Raw genomic sequence first — 24,526 nt, 5'->3', positions numbered from 1 at the left:
AACATCAGTTTCTAAATCAGTATGAGACTTATCTACCTATGGAAACTGAATGTAGATTCTAGTAGCCTAACACCTCGATAACTGCACTAATGTAACTGCATATGGAACCTTTCTGGGAAATGGGAACGCCCTTTTCAATGACACCTTAGATCATCCTTGCTATAGTGCCAAACTGCACCTTAAATTAAATCAGTATAACTGTTCCTTTTAGGCAAAAATAAAACACCAGAGAAACTGTTAGACATTGGACAATGGAGCACAGATAATCAGATTTTTGTGAATATTAGTTGCCAAATTATTATTATTCTTTCTAAAGAATAAAATGTCTTCTGAAAGCAGATGACTAAATGCCTGTTGAAATGAGAAGGCTCAGACTTAGGTGTTTGTTTTTTCTGCCAGACCTCAACTCTTTCTCATTTAGTATTTTTGAGAGTTTGGTTATGTCTAGATAATTGCAAATCTCAGTGTATTCAATCAGACTGTCCACAAACACGAAACATTTCCCATCTGAAACAGAATAAAAGTGGTATCTACACCTACACCTACAGCTATATCTACAGCTAAGTGGTCTTAGATGGTTTCTTTTGTAAGAGTTCTTTCTGTTTTAGCTTGTCTGAGAAATGGCAGCAACAGTTCTTGCTAATAACCACATGCTTCATTCTCACTGGCACTCTTTCTGTGTTGGAGATGAAGTGGTCGCATTTTCGTTTTAATTGAGGTGGTTTCTATGTATCTAAGATTAAATTCTTAGTCCTTAACATAGATAAATCCCCATTATCTTCTATATAATTCCTGTTCTTCCCAGCAGAGAGACCTCATTGTAAGCAGACTCCCCCATTCCCTGCAGTGGCCCTCAGAGCCAGTCCCGAGTTGGCTGTCCGGGCTTTACCTGGAAGATGAGGATCAAGGAAACCCTTAGACCACCAGTTTTGAAGCGATCCACATGTCAGGGCAGGGCTGATGGCAGGGGACCTGGGAGACTTGGGGTCCAAGTTCAAGCAGCAGAGGCAGCATTGCAGTGCTGACACAGAGCTACGGACCAGGAGGCTCACGTTCTTCAGTTACTTTCCAGAGCAGTTGGCTGGATTCTAAGCAAGCTGCATGTGTCCAGTAGATCCAGCCTGTATTTCATCAGAAGCTCATCAAAACAATTTTGGTGAAACAATTTGGTTTTTATGAATACACATTTTCCAATAAAACCCTTTTACACTATAAAGTTCTCACTGCTCTCAACAGTTAGATTTTCCTAGTTACTTTTTGTCATATTCACACAATTTGTCCTAACATATTTGACTCCATTTGACCCTGCTACTGCTTGCAAATCACCAAAAAATTCATTTGCAAGGAAGGATTCTCCAAAATTAAGGGTCACAAATTTTCCCTTCTTTCTCTGCCTTTGAAGTCCGGGTAGGTAAAATTATCTTTTATGTATTACAGTCATTCTTTGCTTGAGTATCAGGTCCCCTCCCAGAGATTTTATGGGTAATTCATATAAACTATTTCCCTTCCCATAATTTCTGTTAAGTTATCCATATGTCTTCAGACCATTACCTTCCCAAGAAAGAGTATTCCTTTTTTGAATGTCTGTCCACCTAGCATATAGTGTAGGATACTGTAATAATAGCATAATTAATATAATAAAACTTTTAAAACAGCTAATATTTTTAAACATGTGGTATTATTTCATGCATTTCCTGGTAAAAAAAATAGTATAATAATTATTGTGCTGAATCATCAGTAGTTCCTGAGCCAGAGAATAAGTAGTCTAAAAGAAGAAGAACTTACAAAAGCAGGTAAGTATTCATTAACTCACTGGTTCCTGATTCAGCAAAACTCTTAAGCACTTACCTAAATCCCTGTGCAGCAAAGCACTTAATCTTAAATTAACTCAGGGTTTTAAATACACTCTTTTTCAAAAGACACTTAAACTAAATGATATTGTAATTGATCTGCTTTGCAATTCTGCCAGACAGCCAGCAAGTTTTAAAAGGAATCGTGAAAAAGTCATATGGGCCATGTTTTTATTCAGAAATTGTACTACTCCAACTAGCATGTACAATCATCTGAAGTGTGGATGAAGTTATATTGATAGTAAAGTGTCTATATCAGAGTAGTTTACTACGTTATGAAAAGCAGAACATCCTATATCTGCATATGTTTTTCAGCTGCATTCTTCCTATAGGTTGTAAATGTGTAGTTGTGTTGGTAAAGGTCATGCCTCTGACCAAAATATTACACCAATACTAAACAGTCCACACCAGAAATGACACAGAAATGAATAAGCTGATCTGTCAAAAACATCATGAAAGCATGAAGATAGTGCTGGATCGAAAACACACTTGCTCTGCCTGCAAGACACATTCCTACTGCCTTGGTTAACCAAATGGTTCTGAAATAAATAGGTGTTTGGGGTGTAAACACAGATATACTATATTGCTGTAAGAAAATAAAATAAATATGAGGACAGTAAAAAGAGTACATGGGGACTAAAAGAAGATACACATCTATAGCTGTACCTAGATAGTCAATGTCTCTCATAACCCAGTTTCTGTCTCCATTCACATACTGCAAATTGCATAAACTTTAGACAATAAGGGAAGAAATGAAACAAGAACACACCAGTAGGAAGCAGCACTATAACACAGCAAGCTCATATAATAAAGCTATATTTTAGCAGTAGGTAAAAACAAGGGCAGCTGGCAACAGCCAAAAGGACAGAGAGTACCCATAACAGCACGTCTTCTGCAGTAATCAGTAGACAGGATTAATATTCTTTTGACACTTTCTTTTTTAGGGTTGAAACTTTCAAATAAAGTAACATACCCTGACCTTAAAGTGATCTACGAAGGGAAAACAATAGTTTTTCTGATGTTTTTCCTTCTTATGAGGTTCTGGAATAGAGTGGAGTTGTTAACGTTATTTTTTTTAAGACTGGTTTACCTACAGTACTCCTTGGGGACCCTGGATGTTTTATGGTGAACCTTTTATTTTTGTTTATTTCAATTACTGGCATCAGTCTTTGATTAGATAATGTGAAAGAATAGGAAGGAAGGGAATGTAAAGTCTTTAGCAAAGACTTTCTTGCCTGCTAACTGTTTCTCAGGCATTAGAATTGGAAATTTGCAAACCCAAAACAGATTTAAAGAGGAAAAAAAGAATCACCATCACCTCAGTTAATCAGGTTTTGTTTTTCTAGTTGGCTAATGTCCTATACCACGTCTCTGCTCATCGGTATCATAATTTTTCTAAAATTTTATTATTTCTAAATTGCTATTATTATTTTTTCCTAAAAAATAAACCAGCAAGGTAAGCAAGCCATGAACGTTAATTTGGGGGTTTCTCTTCGCTCTTTTTCCTAAAAGGAAAAAGTACTAAAATCTCTTCTGGGTTGTGATTGAAGTAGAATATTGTGAGTCTTTTTTGGTTTCCCCAAATTTGCTGGGAATCTTTGTGATTAAGATTTTAAAGGTCACGTGGTAACAGAATTTGAGGTAAATACATTCCAGTTAATCCAAACCAGAAAACCAGATAAATACTGGGGAGATGCCCATGGAGAATTAGTCAAGTGCTTTGATCAATCCCCAACATCTTACATTCACTAGTTTTTTTTTTTTTTTTTTTTTTTTTTTTAGTCTTACAGGGAGTTTTCAGATCTAAAAAGCTATGAGCTTATGCCTATAAGCATATGGACAAAGCCACATTTGTGACTCCTAGTAGGAGCTTTGTGGTTCCTAAGAAGAACTTGAAAAGCCTAGATGTGCCATGACCATTACTCAAACTTTAATCTGATCACTAAACATGAAATGGAGGATGACTTCTCGAAAGACCTCTCTTGGAATGCTCAGCCATAGAGAAACCGAAAATCCTGGTGGGAAAGTGTTTTGTAAATGAGGGAGTGCAAGGTACTGTAATTTCAACACCTGAGTTAGGAAGATGTTTCTGTTTCCATACTACTGAGAAATTGCTGGGAGCTGAATTCTCTCTGACTAGGTGAAGTGTTGGTCATAGTAACCACTTAGTTTTTCTCCTGGCCTGATTATGCAGAAAAACTTTCATTTGAGACTATACTACAGAAATAGATAGTACTGACAGAGCGTTGATAGATTCAGACCTTAAGTCACCCTGTTTTCTTATATTTCGTTGCAAAGCTCAGAACTGTGCATTTGTCCGTTTTCTTAAAAAAAAAAAAAAAATTGGTGTCAGAAACCCAGCACTCACATAACCCTTTGCTAACAACCCAGTGCCAACAAGTGGCCAGTGGGACTGGTGACACACTTCCTTTCTAAGCAATGACAACACAGAATTCAAATAGTGCATTGCACAACCTGAAAATGTATATTTAAAAAAGCAGAGTAAAAGTTGCAATGGTGGGCAAACTGAAATACAGACACCCAGAGTATGAAATCAGCCATTCTTACTGGCTGATAGAGTTTGAACAAATTGCCAGTGTTGCCGTCCCATTCACTTTCTCAAAGTGTGTGACAAGTAAAGACTATCTTGTGCAGAGCTCCACTGCCCCACTTTCAGTTGGTTAAGTACTGTTGCAGCTCCAGAAGTAAACTCAATGCAGCCAATTAAGTTCTGTGCATCTTTAAATATACATAAGCATATAGAGTTCTACTTAAATGTGATAAAAGTCCCGTAATGTTAAATGAATGTTATAGAACAGTTTTCAGATTCCCCTCTGAACTATCCATAATACATATCTGCTTCCATCTGTGAATGCAGAATTCATTTACATACGCAAATTGCATAACTGATTGAATGGGTACCAGACTTGCATGCTCAGGTGTGGGATTGTTTTAACATCTACCTCAAATAGTGTCGATGCAGTATAGGCATTCTGCTGAATATATGACTAATACACCTCAGGGAAGAGCTATGAAAGGGAGAAAATAATCCGTCAAGAATGTGCTTAACTTGATTAGTTTGAGCCTAAACATTTGAGCAGCCTTTGAACCTGAGCCAAGGTGGTTCCGGGAACCTTCTCTAAGAAAAGTGCCCTGAGCTCTGACTGCAGGCTCAGGATTGGCATCTCTTCCCTCTTAAAAGAACACATTGTACAAGTAAAAGGATATTATGCTGTATCTGGAAAATATTTTAGAAGTATGCAGTAAGTGTGTGTTTAGATACTTAAATACTATGTGCACTACTTTCAGACAGTATTGTGTACTTAGGGCATGACCCTGATGGAGGAGGCTATATATGGTACGGTTTGTTTGTTTTTCACTTCCATTACTTTTTATGTTGCTATTCCTCACCACTAATTTGCCTAATTGTTCTCTTGCTTCACACATCCACTGACTGCACGCTTCTTTGAAGAGACTGTACAGAGTCCGTCCCTCCGAGGAGGGGGAACAAATCGGTTTGTTTTTTAAAAAGAGCGTTGTTTCTCCTCATATGCTGGACCTTGAGAGGGGAATGTACCTTCAGAAGTGACCAGCGCCCTTCAAATTCTTATCTAAAGGAATCCCACAGGAAACCTTGGAGCTCTTACAAAAATTTGGACTGTCTGTTATTTATCAGTTTTACAAGGACACTAGTCTTTGGCTATCAAGCCCCCTTGGAGCCACCAACTGTCCTCTCTCCTTCTCCTCGCTTTTAACAGTAGAGGTAAACATTGACTTAAGTTTGCTTCCTGCTATCAGTCTGTAGTACATGTTAACTATAAATGCTGGCAAGATTGTAGCTCAATATTAGCCACAGAGCCCTGACATCAGCGCCTGATTATGTCAAGTTACAGGCTCTCTAGCAACTAAAAACAAACATTTGGACCTAGCCTTTACTGAGTGGGGAAACTATAAGAGCATCTTTCTCGTAGGAACCAGTGGTCTGCTAGCATTTCCCTGCCTTGTTGGTCAGAGCCTTTAACAGTTGCACATCTCTTAACATCCTCTTAGTTACAAAGTTCCCTATATTTATTTTTCTCCCATATGAAAAAAAAAAAAACCCCAAACCATACATTTCCTATATGGCCAGTTCTTGTGACACATCATGAACAGAAGTAACCTCTCCAGAGGCTTATTTTATAATAAAGCTTGTTTTATAATAAATTTTATAGATAAAACTACCTTTTTAAGCATGTCAATCATGCGTGACTGTAATTATATGCATGTAAAATACTGCACAAACAACTAGTGCTTGGGAAAGTTAAAAAAGGGATGGCTTGACATATATAGCTTATTCTAATATCTAAGCAGCAACCGAAACTGAGTTAAGAAACTATTCCTAGATCCTGACAATACAGTCTGGGCTTCTCTGAGTGGAGACATTAATATCCCCCTGAGTGAACCTAGTAAGTATTCAAAAAGAAGGCAAAGCAAATAATAATCTCAAAACTAACATATATCATGTAGAGCCATGACAATATCTAACCTGACATCATGCTGGTGAGGTAAGTTGGTGAGAATGATGGTGGCAGAGAAGACTGTCCAGCAGGAATAGGAGGCAAAATGCTGGTGCTCCAGTCCTGACTGATTCCCTGGCCCTTTTCTTGCTTCCCTTTTCCAGCCTGCTTTTGTTTTACTGTTCTTTTTTTTCCTTTCTTCCTTTTACTTATTTTGTTTTCAGTTTTGTGGCCTAGGATAACTCACACGACCATCTCAGAGCTGCCTATGAAAATACATTCCCACAACACAAAGCTGCAGTTAGTGCTAAATAATGTGTATAAAATAATTTGAGACCATTAGATAGAAAATATAAAAACAATGTATTTCTATTATAATGTTCATTCAAAGAGTTTCTAACAGTATATTTTTGGGCCAAATCCTGCTCTGTTTGCAGCTTAGAGCAGGATAAAAGCTTTTTCAGACCATGATTACTTTGTACTCCTTTTCACTAGCTGAAATATGTTCGATCCGCAACTAAAATTTTCTAATGAATCCAGCCTGTTTTAAACTCTTTAACCAAAGAGTGCTTGAGTTTATGATGTGGTTATCTGTACAAAGGTGCAGACCTATGTGGCTAAAGTTCACTGTTTTAAACAGCTTATCTTCATAGGCACTTGTCTGCAGCCTTCATAACCAAATTATTTAAAGCATTTTAAACAATGAAAATGTTATGACCACTGCATTCACAACTTGTTTTTCTGCATTTTTGCCTTGAGTGATATCTTGCTTATGCTGCTCTTTAATAAACAATCCATGACAACAGAGGTTAAGTAAGCTGAAAACAGAGATGGGTCTGCTCCACAACTCCAGCTCTGAATATATCTGAACTTAAGCAAGTTCAAAGCAAAGTGTCAGGCTATGACAGTTAGCCCGTTCTCAAGTCTTTCTTCTCCCGACTTTGGTTATCTAGGCAGCTCTTGTTACCATCATTTTCTGTGACACAAATTAGCCTTCACCTTGGGCATTTGCATCTACTTCTCTGAAATGCAAGTTTAAATTGAAGCTGGGGCTGGGAGGAGCATCCTGCTAGCAGAGAAAACAGAGCTGGTGGTTCCACTTTTTCTTGCTGGTTTAAAGAGGCACTGTTCATCTCATAGCCTCCCCTGCCCTCAGCCGGTGCCATAAGATTTCCTTTTCTCTGGGACACTTCTGTAATTACTGACACCCTCTGGAGCACACAGAGAGCCACACTGTGTGTGTCTGAAGCTGAACAGAAGTTCTTTTCAGCATTTTATCTCTGAAACACAGGAACCCAAAGAACCCGTGTATTCTCTGACCTGCTCACTACTTTTTTTTCTTTTTTAATGTACACTAATCCCTTGATAATTGCAATGTTTTTCCTAGGCAAAAGGGAACAATATTTGCTCTGTGAGAAAGCTGCAAGGAACTCAGTAACCTGCATGATAACAGATCTTCATGATAAGAGCATCTCTAGCCTAGCATGAACAAAGTAATCTTTCAGCAATAAGATACTAGACATAGTATTTCTTGGGGATTACAGAAGGCCTTGAGCTGATCTTGTAAAAAGAAACTGAGTGCTGAGAGGTTACAACTATTTGGGAACCAAAATAACATCCAAGAAATGTGTGGTTCAGCATATCTTGTCATGAAATGAAACTTCTGCATTTTTTTTAAAAGAAAAGTTAGCCTTGGTCATTATTTCTGTGGTTGTAATGGCAGCAGCATGATCCACTGGAAGATGCCAGCAGGAGCCTGCAGACCCTGAGGCATTTTGGGTGGGACTCAGTCTGACAGCCTCCACCGTGCTCATCCCCCTCCCGATGGCACTCGCCTAAGTAAGACCTGTAGCCAGCGCTGTGGCTGCAGAGCAGAGGTGCTGCAGCCAGGAGCTGGGGCAGGTGGAGAGACCCCACAGGGGCTGGCATTCAAAGCAACCCCATCAAGCAGCACACGTCTGCCAGCAGTGGCATGCCCTGTGCACCTCCTCAGTGCATGATCTGACACGTCCCGTGTCAAATCACATATGCGAGCTGACATGTGGGCATGCATTCTCAAATGATGATTCCCTTCGACCTCCACCCCTTTCATGGGATGCAATTACCTGGGAGTCTTGCACTTCCAGACTTCTGACAGTTCAGAGGTCTGCAAAGGGCTGAGCCGAATTTGTTTTGCAGTAAGGATAAAATGTGTCTGTGGGAAGACAGTTATTGTAGGACTTGTCTATCTGTAAGTCTCAGAGGGTTTTAGAGGTGGGGAAGGCTTGTGTCCGTCCTCTGCATAAACGTTATTTATCCCAATAGTTAAAATATGTCCTCGTGTGAATCAACAGGAAAGGAGAAGCCTGAAAGAATTATGTGTTGTTTATTTTTTCAGTGAGATACTTCTTGGTTTTTGCTTGTCCTCCTATTCTGGGGCACTGTTCTGGGAGAAATATATCTGCTTCAGCAAGTGCACTCGAGAGCCTTGACCTGTGTCATCACAGCCACTGTCCTCAGTTGAGCCTTAGCAGCAGGTAGGAAAGGCAGAACAATATTCTGTGCCAGGCACTGATTTGACACAATGGTCAGTTAATTATCACCGAATGTAGCACACACTCAAGCAGGAACATTTCTGAATAGAAACTGCACTGCCCAACCACAAACAGTGTATGGAGGTGAGCCACTCAAACAGGACAGAGGGGTGATGTTAAAACCTTTCTCCTGCTATAGTATTTGCAAATATCATTCTTTGTCATTAAATAGCTCAATAAGGGGCTTTCTAGACTGAGAAAAAGAAGAAAAAACAAAGCCCCTGCTCCCCCAAAATAATCTTTAGTTCCCTTGAATCAAAATTCTCCCCATGCGGAAGTGTAACACAAGAGGCGTGTGCTACTCACAGCCACCCTGAGGATTAAGTGGAACTCCAGTGTTGTATAAACCATATTCTAGCCCCGCACACAGAAATGAAATTCACTCAGTGTGCACTATGCATAATTCGTAAATGAGATGTCAGTACAAAGAATAGGGAATAAGCTTTCCATTGGCCTAGTGTTACCATTTTTATCCTACATATGTATCTGGTCCCATCATTGTCTCTGTCGGCCCAACAGCAGGGGCAGCCCATTACAACAGAGGCAGCATATCAAGCTAGAAGACCAACTGGCTGCAGGGCTGGCCATAGCAAGTTGCAGTGAGAAGAAATCAAATATGTGAAACTTTTAGAGCTCAATGGGAATAAGTCATGTGCCTGAAACTCACCCCACGAGAACAATAAACCTGAAGACTTTATATTTCAGCTTCATGGATGTGACTGAGCTGATTGCTTTGCACTTCGCAGGTTGCCTGTGTCGGTTTCAGTGGTTTTTCACAGGTGCCTAAAAGACTATTTGTGAGTTCTTATATATTGCCCGGAAGTGGCCTCCCATCTGTGAGATAATACTTAGTGTTGCAGAACGATGTGACCTTTTGTGTCGTGCATTCCATTTTTACCTACTTTACCAACATATCATTTGAACGGTCTTAAGAAATACAACTGTGCTGGGAGCAGGGGAAGTTCTGTTATTTTTCCTCTAAAACTGCGTAATGTCTGCCTTTTTTGTGGAGCTCAGTTTAAAAAATGGATCAGGTGTGTTGGAATCTCTCATTCTATCCAGTCTGTTTAAAAACAGGCATAAATGGTGTAAAGAGACTGACCAAAAAAGGCAGAGAACTGGATATGCAGCTTTAAAGTTAGCTCAGCAGACTATCACAGTCATTCTTTCCATTGTTATTTGAGCACTCGCATTAGCTGCATGGTACGGTGTATTCTTTGGAAAAGAAGAGGAGTGCATACGGGGGGAACAGATTGGACAGTGTTATAGTCTAAAGTTATTTGCTATTCACTCCACAAGGTACAACTGAAAACAATTCATTGCAGTGACTAACTGAAGGGTGTGTATTGCTTCTGTATGCACTGAAAAATTATCAAGCTTGTAGTGTGAGCTCTTCCTTATCCCTGCACAATGGTTCTGCTGTGGTGAACTCAACTATTCTGAAAAGATTGCGTGGAAGTGCAGAAGTCATGCATGGAAAAGACTAAGAGGTTATTTGATCCATCTTCTTAGCAGTGCCAGATTGCACTCCTTCTATTATTCAAGGGTTTGTTATTCTCTTTCCCTTTCTATCTGCCACTGTCTGAAGGTATTCAATTCTGCTATCTACACAGGAATGAATTTAGGCTTTATCTCTAAATCATGATCAGCCTAGCAGTAGTTTTCTGACATGAAAATCTCCTGGACTCTGAGGCATTCCCCATGAAATAGAGAACAGAAGGAAAGAGAAGGTTCAGATTTGAACAGGATCATAGAACATGAGATTTCTGTTCAGAACCAGATACCAGTTTGAATCTAGATTAAATGGAGGAAAGGCAATTTAGTTTAGTCACTCTGGATATAAAAGCCAACTTGTTTTTGGAAAATAAAAGTGGTAGCTGTAGTACCCATTTATCCCTTGGTCTTCATTGCCTACACATGTTCAGCAAATGCCCTGCAACGGCAGCCAACCTGCGCAACCCTTCTGCAGGCTTCAGTGTCATCCTTGCTTACAGTGTCTGACTGCTCGCTGCAAGAACCATCTCCCCACAGTGTCCTGCCAATGCACGACAGTACCAGTTTCTCCCACTCTTCCAAATTAGTGAGGTTAGGTATCAAAATCTCCTGTTTTACCAATGAGCCCCAGTAATATCCTTCCCACACCACTCTGTTGATGGGTGCCACATTTCCACACATGATAATGGATATTCCAATGTTAAGCTTTCCACATTGCTCTCCAAGCAGATTCAGATGCCAGCATTGCAGCATGCCCGGCAAACAGTCCAACTATAAAGGAGGGCAAAGGAATTTAATCTCTCTAGATTTCATATAAGGCATCTGAACGCTCTAACAGAGAACTGCAAAATAACTCACTTCCCACTGCTGAGAATAATTATTTGTTAGTTAATGTGTAATTGTGTAACTAGGGCCTTTCCCAGCATTAGAAGGAAATTTGAGAGGCAGGTCTTCAGCTGATATATGCAGGTTTAATGATCTTGTCCCAAATGCCTGTAAAAGATTAGTGTTGAGACAAGCCCAAAATTAAATGAGGCCTTGTTTATTAAGCAAGGCTGCTGTATTTGCACTAGACAGAACAGCAGAAGACAGACATTTCTGACAGTTCTTTTATTCGACTGGCATAGATATTGCTTATTTGTTATGTTTTAATAGCTCTGTGACACTTACCTGTGTCACCTTTTGTCAAAATGAAAGTTGCATTGTCATCTGTTTATAATAGGAACAAATTGAAATAACATACAACACAGTTAACGTCAACTGTCAAGTCCTGGCCACTTCTGTTTAATGAAAGCAGTGCAGTTCTTTCAACCCAGCTAAGGAAAATGATGTTTTAGGAAGGGCAGAGGCAGCTGTTGGGTGGTCTGTTGTACATGTAGTACAATAACCTCAGCCAGCAGCCCAAGCCTGTCCATGTGCTTGCGACACAGTGGCAGTAATGCAAGAGCATAAGCTCCAGACTCCATTTAGACTTACATTGGAAACGGGAGTGGGGGGGCTACAGTTTCTGCAGGACACATTTCTGTACTCAGATATGGGCTTCTGTAATCAGATCTCTCTTATGAAAATTAAGTGCTTCAGGCTTCTTGGTATGCTGCCAGTGCAACCTTAAGTTGGGCAAAATGTTGCTGCTCCTCCTTCCCCTGTGAAAATTTCATCACAAAAGATGATGATGCAAATTGCTGTACAGGATCACAGACACACCTTTTATTAACTCTGATTGTCACTGAATTGCAAAAGATTGGGGGTGAGAGTAGGGAGCGAAGCAAAGGCAAAAGATGAGGCAGACATAAGGGCCAGGCTCTCCGGCCTAGGAAATCTTTATTGTTGTGAGTATCCCCAATCAGCGAGAGTTCCTGAGTAGAGGCTGCTAACTGGGGTGTTTGCAGATTGATCCTACTATTTACATAGGCTTCCTTGTTCCAAGCTTAAACACGTGCAAAGAAATCACTGAATTTTCTGTGCAACTTTACTGACTCAACCTTTCACATAGACAAACTACCTGTGTAGTTTTTATTTCCTCCTCCTCCCTCTCCCTCTCTCTCTCCTTCTCTCTTTGGCAAAAGAAATAGCTAATATTTAGAGGAAATGAGTTATGAAACCTCTAACAGCCTGCTAACCATTAGCTTCTATAACCCGTGCTCGTAATGCAATATACACTGGGGATCGCTGGCTGGCTCAGATGGTCCTCTTGAGTGAAAGAAGACACGAAGGGAGTTCATCTCTGTTAGGATGCCCTTATAGAGCACCACCTCACCCTTATTGACAGAGTCAGCATGCCCTTCCCCATCCGTCTTCTCTCCCTCCTCCCCAACCACTCCAGAGATTTTTGCAAATTCAGCAGATCCCCAGGCATAGTTAGGGGCTGTCTATTCATATGCCCTCTGCCTTCCTTCAGCTCAGAGTCTGGTCAGGCATCTCCCAGATCTCATTGCTGGCACCATTATTACTGTGATCTGGGTGACCAGAGTTTCTCCATGAGCTCCCGAAGGGAACGCCACTGTCACACAGCACCAACGTGGACAATGTGAATCTGCTCCCATTGACTCACTGCTTCTGCAGTTTTCCCAGACTTTGTCCCACACCTGAGACAGAGAGGCTACTGGGCAGTATGAATAATGCAGCAGTGCTAAGGTACTACACAAAATGAGGAAAACCTCCAGCATCCGAGTTGCCCTTACACCTCAATCATGAGTTATCTTGTAATTGACTATGACATCCCCACCCCCACAAAAATCTCTGCAAAGTCATTGAGAGCCAAGAGCATGGTGCTGACAGTGATGCTGGGCCCAGTGTAAGTTATAACTTACAGGCAGCTTTGCTTCTTACAGCAGCGACAACAGCCTAGCTGTTGATTGAAGCACTAGATTAGGTGGATTTTTTCCTTGTGTTTTAACTATGTTAATTTTGTGCCAGGTTGCCTCCCTAGAGGCCTATTTGCTAGTGACCAGGATTTGCTTACTACTTCTGCCCTGGGTCTTGGCTTGTGTGAGGAACCATTGGAAGGCAATGAACACTAAAATCTAAGTTCCCTCCAAACCCTCTTAATTTCCCATCTCGTTACGGTCCAGGAGGGTACAAAGCATAAGTCAAGAGCCACAAAGAGCTTGTAAGTACCTCACATGCAGCACAGCTGTGGGTGTTACATCCCAGGCTCTGCTGTCTTCTTTCTTGATAAAACACATGATACAGGAGGAACCACAAAGGACCACGTGGCAGGCAAAGGGGCTGTGGAAGTAGGCTGTGCCAGGAACTCTTGTCTTCTTACAAAATTCCTTTAAGGGGGAAGAAGCTTATGCCTGATGACAGCATGGGCCATGAGCCATCTTTCACTTCAGGACACCATGCAGAGACGCAACTGATGTCCATACAAAAAAATTCTTAAAAAATCATATCCCATTAGCTGTATGTAGCCAACTCTCCATCTTTTATTTTTTACGCCCAGCTAAGACCCAAGATAACGTCACAAACCATTGCTGCAGGATTTGGGATGAGAGAAGAGATGATGAGAATGTGATCCTTTCTGATGTTTTTTTGGGTGTATGGCTATCCTCATTTGTTACCCAGAAGAATGTATTCACTCAAAAGGGAAAGAAAGAAAAGCCATCAATCTTCTCTCTGCCTTTCCTCTGGTAGAATCAGTGTGATGACTTTGCTTCTATAAAGGGAAGAGGTAGGTGGCAACACCTCCTGTGGCAGGTGATAAAGCTGACTAACAAAACATGAGCACTGCACTGCAGGCCTGGAGCCCAACAGGGATGTGAGAGCTACTTGGGGATGTGGGAGCTGCCCAGCACAACCAGGCCCTCTGGTGCACAGCCTGGCACACTGGCATCCAACTGCCCAGCCTAGCTAGGAGAGGGGGAAGCCTGCCTCTCCCTGCCTCTGGCATATTCAGGCAGATGCCATAACACTGGAGATCCTTTTTGCACTGTGACACAAGAATAATACATGTTAATGTAAACTGGTTTGGGAAACAAGTCTCAGAGGAATGTGCAGACACTCATTCATATTATTATAAACAAATAGAATATCATTCCTTCTTAATTACACAAAAATAAGATTTGGCAATGATGTTTCACATAACAAAATGGCAGATTTTTTTCATTATTCACTGATTCTGTTTCCGTGGTGCTCAGCTGGCCTTGATCGTCCTATCTAGAATAGTAACATGCTCCAGGTATTGTGATGGTGAAATTCACTCCAGGACTGATACTGCCCAGTCTGGGGGAGTGTTGCGCAGCACTACTCTGGGCTGCCCAGGTGAATGTCAATAACAAGGACCATAATAAATATTTGGTACCAACCATGTTCGCCTGCAAGATTCAGGCCATGGTGAAGCAGAAAGAGAAGGCCAGAGTCTTTCTCTGTGAATTATTTTGAAGGAAACAGGACCTCACCATCCGATTCTGAAGATCCAGTGACTGCTGTGGGTGGCTGAGGAACAAGGAAGTCAAGGAAATACACACACAAACGTTGACATATCTGGACTCTCTGATGGAGACATTTCTCTTGAACACTGCAAACATCCCAATGAAAAACAGATGGTCCAAATGCATATTTCTCCATGAACAGATTACAGCCATTCCATGCAGGTATTGTACTCATCACCAGTTATTCATTAAGCAGCATGACTAACATCTGTCATGTGGTGTTTGTTCACTCATTATTTGCCCATGGGTGAAGAAGCATGTTGCAGTGGTGTGTAGGTTGATTTGGTAGGGGTTTTATTCTTGTTGGGTTTTTTTCTTTAGTACATATGTTATCATAGATTGATGGTAGAAAACGCAAGGGCACAAAATGTGCCATGTGTAAATACTTAGGCCAAGAGGTGTGAATGATCGTATGGAAAATTCTTGAACTTTCAACAAATAGCTCAGAGAAAATTCTGTACCCTGTGCAGACCAGCCTTATCCTTGCTATACACACTGCACTATACTAAAGAAGGAAAAATGCTAATCACGCTAATACACCCATCAGCTTACTCAAAACTATGGCTAGATATATAATAACATTTGAAAGGAATGTTGGAGAGGCCAGAATTTGGATAGATAAAGAAAAGTGGAAGATGCAGAGTTGACAGGCATCATCTAGATCACAACCATCAGCCAGCCAAAAATAGACTTCCAAGTGAAAAATGGCACAGGCTTGAAGAGATCTAATTGTTTCTCATAGCTCACACTCAGTACAATATGCACCCTTTGCCACTACATGACAGGTTTCCTTTGGACAAATAATGTCTTCTATTTGCTCCATCTAAAACATTTTCTGACATTTATTCATTCATTTCAGACTGTTCTAGGAAACATCTGTACAGCAAATGTGTCTTAGGCATACGGCTTGGCTGAAAGAGATTTCCTTTTGGACTGGAAAGCCTGAAATAATGACCTATGCAAATAATACAAATGATTGATACTTGTGGTATTGCTCATCACAGTGCTATCTGCTGTTTCTCTCCTGATTTTTTAATGGGATTTTAAAGCCTTTGAGTGAATAACCCCAGCTTTTTCATTAATTCAGCTAGCATGAAAAGCTGAGGGGCCTATGTGGCAGGTGCTGTGGGTTAACAATAGGGGTACTGTTTAATCCAAGGGAAACAGAGGGTAGAAAAGGGCCATGAATGAAAGGATATGGGAACTTTTATGAGGTCAGGAGAGGCACTTTAAATCAGGAGGTGCAAAGAGAGGCCAGCTGTAGAAAACAAATTCTTTCTTGCCATACTCACTTGGACAGCAGCATGAAAATATGCCCTGTAATTTGTTCTGCAAGAGACAAAAGAAATCAAAGTAAAATACCTAAATATCAGAAGTTTGTTGATATTCAGAGGATCACTTCTACTTCTAGGAGCAGTGACCTATGGTTCACTGGGGAATAAACTGTTACCCTACATGCTATTCCTTACCAGGCTTATCTCTTTGAAACTCAGAGAAACATAGAGAGACAGTCTAACAAGTGCAATAGCATTTCAACATAGGAAAAAAAGGTATATGATTTACAGGTTTGTTTGTTTTTAAACACGGACTGAGTCAGTTACTGAAAGCACTAATTAAGCAATCAGTGGTTAAGAGTTTAGAATGGAAAGTAGAATGTTCCATCAAAATTACAAACAAACGTTCTATAAAATGCCTGAAAGTGTATTTGTTCTTATCCGCAACTATATAATTGCAGTAGGTTATGGTCATTTGTGTCATTCCTTGTTCCTTTAAGATAGTGTTTCACTGGTATAAATGGGCCTTTAGAGAGTCAGAGACAGATGGAAGAAGAGTACAGTTTCAAAGATGCAATCGAATACCTTCCCGTTAAGAAGCACAGATGTTCAGGATCAGGAACACACCAATATAATACTGCTGTAACATGTTGGACTACTGATCCCACTATTGGAATATCCTAACCAGTTGCAGGTGACTCAGAAGAAGGTGCAAGAAGAGAGTATCAAAAGGAGAATTATATCAGAGGTCACCTATGGGAGAGTTCTTCCTCAAGTGTCTCTCAGTCACTTGTCACTTGTATACATTTATATACCTTCCAATTTTTAACTTTATTTTTAAATCCTAAAGTAAGACAATGATGGACGTTAATGTTACTTGCTTGTACGGCTGATGGCTTTTTGGGTTCTGCTAAGGTCTTGGGCCAGGTGATAACATTTGAGAATAAATTCCACGTGGTAATTATGCATCATGAAATTCTTCTTTTCCTTTTACTTAATTTTAAATGTTCTGTCTTACAGCTTCATGAAACATCTCCCATTTTTGCTTAAAAACAACCAACAAACAGCAGTTACTGCAGGTTCTCTGTGTCATTCATTATTTTTTAAATGTTTATGTCCCCTCCTCCTTGATCTCTTCTCTAGCATATATAAATGCCATTTTCCAACTCCTGCAGTATGGCACTCCTTTCCTTTTTTTAATGCTGTCTTTACATAACTGGGGATTCCCATGTGAAGACAGTGATGCTGATCACGTAACATGCTTGCGAATTTTGTGGTTTCTCCAGTCCTGCTTTTAAGCTGTGAGGAACCTCTTGCAGATGTATTTTCAGTGAGCGCTATGTGAGCTAGTAGGAAGGACTGCTTAAGGGCCACATAATTTTTTGTGGGCAATCTCACAAAAGCATCCATTTGGCATGGTTCAAAGTTTTACAGAAAGGTGTCTCTGGGTGCCTCCTAACAAAAGCAGTTCCCTTGCCTTCTATATATTCTCCTTTCTTTCTTCTCTTTCTCTCCTGTGTATTTTCTGCTTGTTTCCTTCTTCTTCCTCCTTCTCCTTTTCTCCATTCTCCCTCCTCCCCTTTCAGCTAGGTCTGCCCAAGAAAGTTGAGCTGGCTTTCCTCAGCCCTTCGGTGCATCGACTCTACCTGAGCACCCCAAAACCCTAGCATTGACGCAGGTGATGTGGACAACTCTGTATTTTTGACAGACTTTTTTTTGCTAGGGGGTCGGAGGAGGCAAGGAGTAAATTATAATTCCCCATGACACAGGTACTCCTAACACGAACTGTGCGCACACCAAGAGCCCTTTGTCGCGTAGCCTAGCGCACAGTTACATCCTCTCGCTACCTTACTCCTGCCCTGACCCGTTTAACCCCGTTTCCAGGCCCATTCATTCAAAACAGCCGCGTTGCCTTCCTTCTGCCTCAACGTACGAAGACTGAAGAGCGTGCACTTGTGTGCAGCTGCAAACCGTGCCTGGTTAGGGCTTTGTGAGTAGGACAAGCTGGAGAGCTTCAGCCCGGAGGGTTTTGAGCATCTCACGGAAAATCACTGGCAGGGGTCTCTGTGCCTGTAGCTCCCGCACCCACGGACACACACACGCAAAGAAACGTATTACTTATTGAATGTGCACAGCGCACGAAGAAAGGGAGGTACAGTCCCTGCTTTAACGGGTCTCTAACGCAAACAGGCAGCACTTCAAGGAAGGGGCGAGACTTGCCTGTAGCCCCCCCACCCCCCTTTGAACCGCCCTGCTCACCCTCCCTCCAGCACTTAGCCGCGGGAGGAGGAGAGCGGGGCCCCGCTCCACAACCCCCTCGGGGCACAGGCAGGGCTCGCACCCCCCGTCCCGGGCGCGGGCGGACTCGCTTCACCTCAGCGCCCGCCCTCAACGGCCGCCCGCGCCCCCTCCCCCACACGCGGCCCCGCGCGCGCCAGTGCCAACCGCCGCCCCCCGCCGCGCGTCGCCTGCCGCCCCTCACCGGGGCCGCCGCGCCCCTGGGCGCCCCGCCGGCCTTGCCCCCAGACGACCGCCCCGCATGCGCGCGTCGGGGCGGGCTGCGGAGGAAGCGGGAGGGCACCAAATTCAAATCGCCGCTGCGAAGGGAGGGGAAAAAAAAAAGACCGGGGGAAGGAGGCAAGCGGGGGAGAGGAGCGGAGCGGAGGAGGAGAGAGGGCGCAAAGGAGGGAGGAGGCGAGTGGGAGGGGAGCGTGGAAGACTCTAAGGGTGAGAGCGCGGCGGCGGCCGGGAGAGCGGCGAGGCGCACGGCCGGGGAAGGCAGAGGTGTCACGGGAAGGACAGGGCGGCTCCAGGCACCCACCGGCCGCAGCGCGGGGCTCCCTCCCCGGCCCGGCCCCCGCCGCGCCCCGCTCCGCGCCGCTGCCGGGCCCGCTCGCCCGCCCGCCCGGCGGCACCATGGTGGACAGGGGCCCCTTGCTGACCTCGGCCATCATCTTCTACCTGTCCATCGGCGCGGCGATCTTCGAGGTGCTGGAGGAGCCGCACTGGCGCTCGGCCACCGACGACTACAAGCGGCAGAAGACAGAGCTGCTCAAGCAGTTCCCCTGTCTGGGCCAGGAGGGGCTGGACAAGATCCTGCAGGTAGAGCGGGGGGCCACGCACCGCCATCGCCGCCGGCCGCAGCGGCGGGGGCGGCGGCAGGTGCTGCCCGACGCCGCCGCCGGGCGGGAAGCGGGGCGCCCTTGGGCGGGGAGCGGGGCGCTGCCGCGGCGGCGGGGAGAGACGGCTGCCCGCGAAAGCGCCTCGCAGCCCCCCGGCCTGCCCCTGCCGCGTGGGGGGAGCCCCCATCATACCCGGGCGGGTCCCCCCCCCTCCCCCGCAGCGATAAAAGAGCGAGTTTTGGGGGATTTTTTTGTTTTTTTGTTTTTTTTTGTGGTGGTGGTGGTGTCTGGTTCTTGGGATTTCAGGAGTCTCTCCGAGTGTGCTTCTGCGAGCCCGCCTGGAGCTGCGTTGAATACAGCTCTTGTCTCAGCATCCAGGGCGGTTTCTGCTGCCTCAATGGGTGTTGTGTGTGAGGGAGAGAAGGTGAAGCCAGGCTGCTTGGTCCTCTTCTCTCTGACTTGTTTTTCTTTTCTTTTTTTTTTTGTCCTGAATACTCCCGTTATGAGGAAGAACGTGTCTGCGGTCTCTGGGGGGGTCTGAGAGGTCAGTCAGGATAACTGAAGGAAGGGCTGGGGAAATTGGTCAAAAATGAATGCCTTGCACAGAGGGCAACTCTTACACTGGCTGTATTTCTATTTTAGGAGAATTATTTCTTTCCAGGCCATAAGGAGATGATAATCCTCCTATCTCTCTTATCTGGTAGAATGCCTCTTCAAAACTAATTATTAATCAATAGTGTGTAGTAAATCCTGGAGCAATGTAAACTTGCTTAGTGCCTTTTTACAGATGTGGTATTCATTAAAATATGGTGGCAAGCAATGGTGAAGTATGAAAATAGGCTGGGACTCCAGTGGTGAAAATGAGTCATTTGGGACCTCTTTCTTTAATTCAGATATGCTTATATTGACCAGATCTTCTGGTCATTGTTTGTTTTTTAATTCACTAAAAGCCTAGTAAAATGCTAAAATACGGCAGACTGGGATAATGACTCATTAGTTCTATTGATGTAATCAATACTTAGAAGAGAATGTGGTTCTTGCTTCTAAAAGTTTGTGGTTTAAATTCTCTTTCTTCTTGGTGACTGCTTTCTGTCTGCTTCAGATAGCAGAGTTTTGTGTTGCTATGTGGTAGTGTCCTTACTGTTACCATCTTAGTGCCCTATTAAATATGACTCTGGTGTGCAGTAGAAAGGGTGGATGGAGGCTTGAAACTGTAGAGGGATGTGGGGAAATGAAAGACAAGCCATGCTTGTGGGGTATGCCTTTGCTGTGCTGGAAACTTACTGAAATCTGACTTAGAATTTCTCCCAAACATCTCTAACATCCTCAAGGAAAACCATTACCAGGGTTGGGGTATGCATTTAAGCCTAGCATGCTGCAAATATAATTCAGAGTTTGGATTCTGGCTCAATTTAGGATGAAATCCATATTGGTGTGAGGGGATCATTTAACTAGTGTTTTTTCCACAAGAAGAACCACAATCCTGAAGGGACAGAAAGATTTCCCTAAAACAGGTAAAACAGCTAGGAAAAAATTCTAGGGCAGTTCACTAGAATGGACTGTATAGTATAGCTCCATATACTGTGGGGATGGGTGCAGAAGCAGTGAGAAGAAAAAAGTAATATAGCTCAAACTATAGACAGACCAGAATATCTGATCTGAGTATCTCTGCACACCACAACATGGAAGGACTTCTCTCCTCAGTGTGTGTTAGTTCCTGATGGCATCCCATAGCCCTGTGACTTTCAGTTTTGCCTCTGTGCTACTTCCAATCATACCTTACTTTCCATATCCGATCTTGGTGGAGTGATGATTCCTCATGGATATTCTTTTGTCAGCTCAAGCTGAGATAAATATAAGGCTTCATTTGCTCTTTTTTCACTCTTATTGGTGACTGGAAACTTTACTGCTTGCTTTCTTCCAGATTTGTGCTTCTGTAGCTGCTCTTATTAACCTTTTACATGAGGAGTGATGGGAGGAAGGGGGTGGCATTTCCTACAGAGGAGGAAGACAGGGTGAAATCCATCCCAGTTGAATTTAATAGGAAAAAAAAATCATGTAAGGACATCAGGGTTTCATCTTGAGTAAACTGTAGAGGATATAGGAAACAATCTTCAAAGTTGTCCTTTCTCAACCGCAGTGCATGCTTTTTTTTTTTCTGTTGTGTTCTGCTGATTCTTTAAAACATTACTAATATTTGCTCTCTTTTGGCAAATCCTGGTCATCCTGCTTTCACATTAAAACTACAAATTTATTCTTTTGCAGTACATCCAGAATGTTGTTGATTAAAAAGTGTATTTTTTTCCTAGTCCTCACCTTTGTTTTGCTCCTATTTTGAGCCTCTTCCATGGAATCCCTGGACTTGTTCTTGCGATTTTGCCTGACTTGTCTCATTTCTCAGCTCTTGTCTCTTCTTGCCTGGCCTTCAGTTCATCTCAGAGCTTTTTCTCTCCCTCTGCCTGCTGTCATTGTCATTGACACTTGCGTGACTCTACAGAGCCACTTTGAGATTTTCCATCCATTCACTGATACCTCTTCAACATTCCCATTTAAAACATGCACTGGGTGAAGCTATTAAAAAATCATCACCAAGCGTGAATTTAAAATAGTTGTTAATAGAATGCAAATATGCAAAGAAATGTTCAAATTGAACTAATAATACCAATTTTTTTTCCAGAAGCAGGTTGAAAGGTGACAAGGATTGGCTTATTCGGACACAGATCTCTCTGCTGCCCTTGTTGCCACCCAGCGTAGCTCTGAGCTTAACTGAGCCTAATGTTAGCTGTAAGTGCAATGGAAATTTTTTGTGTGGAGTGGCTACAAAGTTAGAGCTGTAGTGTGATCTTAACTACTTAAAAAGACAAGTAGCTTATCGGCACAGGCTCTCAAGTCACATACAGGCTGCTATGTCTATACTGACAGTTTAACTGATTATTTATTAAGGGGCCTGCATTAGGTCAAATATAATCTAAAGTTTATATTCTGTAAGAGAAGGTTTCATAACATCTGATTACAGTAGAAATACACTGCAATAAATGTTTATTGCAATGTGTTTAACAGGCACTTTCACAAAACTCACAGGCTGAGTATTGTGGGATATGCTAAAAATCCTAAATGGAGAGAAATGCTTAAAAAAAGCTAGTTTAAAAACAGCATTTAGAAGTCTTTTATGTGAAGAATCCATTTTCTTCTCATTATTTTAAGTACCACATTAGTTATCAGAACAATAAGGCTTAAAGAAAGAAGTACTTACATTCTTATTGGAATAATTCTACTTCGACCTGGATGTTAAAGGTGACTGATTCTGGACTGTGTATAAGGCTGGTTGCTGCCTATATGGTTGCTGCCATGTTCTTCTGTGTGAAGCGGATTGCTCAAATGAAAACATGGCTAAGATGCTTCACATGACAATTTATCTAGACCTCCGAAGAGGCTCAGCCACAACTGTGTATGTGGAGAGGGGAGGTTGCACAATTCCTGGTGTTGATACGATTATCTTGGGATAGAAATGTCTCATAACACTGTGGAACAGCTGTAAAAATAAGAATTTTTAATATTGGTGTAACTGCACCATATTTATTGATATTGTAGAATCTTAATTGTAAACACTTGTGTGTGCTGATAAAAGTCTACAATTTGTCCTTGCAACTTGCCGCTGTGGCCCAAAGCCCTGCGGATTCTTGAGAAGGAGGAGGGAGAAGGCTGTGAAATCCACAGTGATCACACCTTTGCCTACCCTGTTGTAGAACTGAGTTTTGGAGACAGAAGCAAATGGAAGGCAATGCAGTAACTTCCCTCTTCTCCAGTTCCTTACTTTTACTCTTTATTGCTCCATCCTGATTGTGAAATATCAGCGTAATGATAAAGGAGCTATTCATGCAAGGAGGAGCCCTCTTGACCCTCGTGTCACTATTCGCATGAGCAAAGGTTTGCAACACTGGGCCCACATCTTGTTTACTGGGAAATCTCTTTTACTGGCCCACCACAGTCATTAAATTAAATACTTCCCATTGATAAACCTCAAGGCTGGTGAAAAGAAAGGAAAGAATTTGAAGATAAGTGAAAATGATGACTTTCAAAACAGAATAATAAAACAAAAAGAGAAACTGCCAACTCCATTTAGGAGAAGCAGACAGACATACTAAGCATAAGAACAAATAATTGAGGTCTTTATTTGAAAAACATACAAGACCATAAACAGAAGGCCTGAAAGACAGCTTTAGAAACTTAAATGTTTAGACTTGGAGCTCAGTGCTGTGAACAAACATTTAGAAAACTTCTAAGGAGAGCTTCTGCTAGGGTATACGTGGCACACAGAGAGAGGAAATAATTGTAAGTGGCTTGACAGTAGTTTCCCTCCTTCATTATTATTATATATTTTCTAAAGCAAGGCTGTCTTCCCCACCCCCAAATACTGACAGGTGCATTTGCCGAGTTTTGTTTTGTGTTTGGGGGTGGGGGGAAAGTGAGGGCAATGGAGTTTCAGTCTAGACTTGTTTCTTGGAGTTTTTTAATTTTAGTATGAAACTTCGTAAGTATACTCTGATTCTGAGCACTGTACTTCCCTTACTTCCAAGCTGATACATCAAGGTTCAAATCTACATACCATACCTTTTAGAAAACTATAATCTGCAAACTTTCTAAAAACCAGAATTAAGTTTAAATCTCTTGTTAGCTCAACAGTCAATAAAGAGAACATGGCTGTTCCTTATGGTTTGCAGAGTGACCCTAAAACTTGATATGTTTGCTGATGTAAAGTCAATATGGACATGTTTTGATAATCTTTCCCTTCCCCTATGCCCTTCAGGAGGTGCATAAATAAGGTATGAAAGTTCCCTCAGCTACTGGGTACTCGGGTGGATTTGTTTGTTTATTTGTTTTAACTCCTTGATCCCTTCCATCTAAGGTATTGGCGTTGGGGGGTGGGGGGAAGAGACTAATTGGAGACTGAATTCCTTAGTTTGAACTGCCAGATGAGCTGTCCTTTTCAAGACAAAGAGTTTTGCATAGTCTGAACAAAATAAAGTTCAGCAGCTATGAGAGAGACAAGTGGTTGCCAATGCAAAACCTTTAACTGCAAAGTTGTTGACAAAACCATCTAATACCGCTCACCTAAAAACTTTACAGTGTCATTTAAGGCTTATGCCTAAGAAATAGCTATTGCCAGCTACAATTACATTGTTTTCAAGTATGTATCTTTAGTTCTGCACCTTCAAAGTTCAGCAGGGATGAACCCCCAGCCTATCAGTTATAATGCTGCAGTGGCAATATCTGTAAGAGCAAA

At 42.2% G+C, this 24,526-nt stretch overlaps 1 protein-coding gene and 1 long non-coding RNA gene across 3 annotated transcripts in view; one reads left to right on the top strand and one right to left on the bottom strand.

Annotated features, from left to right (window-relative positions):
* Positions 1-14,407: 14,407 nt before the first annotated feature.
* On the bottom strand, positions 14,408-19,185 carry LOC112997136 (uncharacterized). The gene is made up of 2 exons (XR_003262627.2): positions 19,063-19,185; positions 14,408-16,175 (listed from the first exon to the last, which is right to left on the bottom strand). It is a non-coding gene; the product is annotated as an uncharacterized LOC112997136 (long non-coding RNA).
* KCNK5 (potassium two pore domain channel subfamily K member 5) overlaps positions 18,765-24,526 on the top strand; it is a 38,773-nt gene continuing 33,011 nt past the window's right edge. Inside the window, exon 1 of one of the 2 annotated variants that reach the window (XM_026122991.2) lies at positions 18,765-19,222. In XM_026122991.2, coding sequence (XP_025978776.1) covers positions 19,037-19,222 — 186 coding nt within the window. In that variant the 5' untranslated portion in view covers positions 18,765-19,036. Of the gene's footprint in view, positions 19,223-21,932; positions 22,027-24,526 lie in introns of those variants that run through there. The other variant, XM_026122992.2, reaches the window with a different exon arrangement.

The sequence above is a fragment of the Dromaius novaehollandiae genome, chromosome 3, assembly GCF_036370855.1.
Source record: "Dromaius novaehollandiae isolate bDroNov1 chromosome 3, bDroNov1.hap1, whole genome shotgun sequence".
NCBI lineage: Eukaryota > Metazoa > Chordata > Aves > Casuariiformes > Dromaiidae > Dromaius > Dromaius novaehollandiae.
Note: the sequence above shows the minus strand (reverse complement) of the source record. Positions and strands in the feature narration are given on the sequence as shown.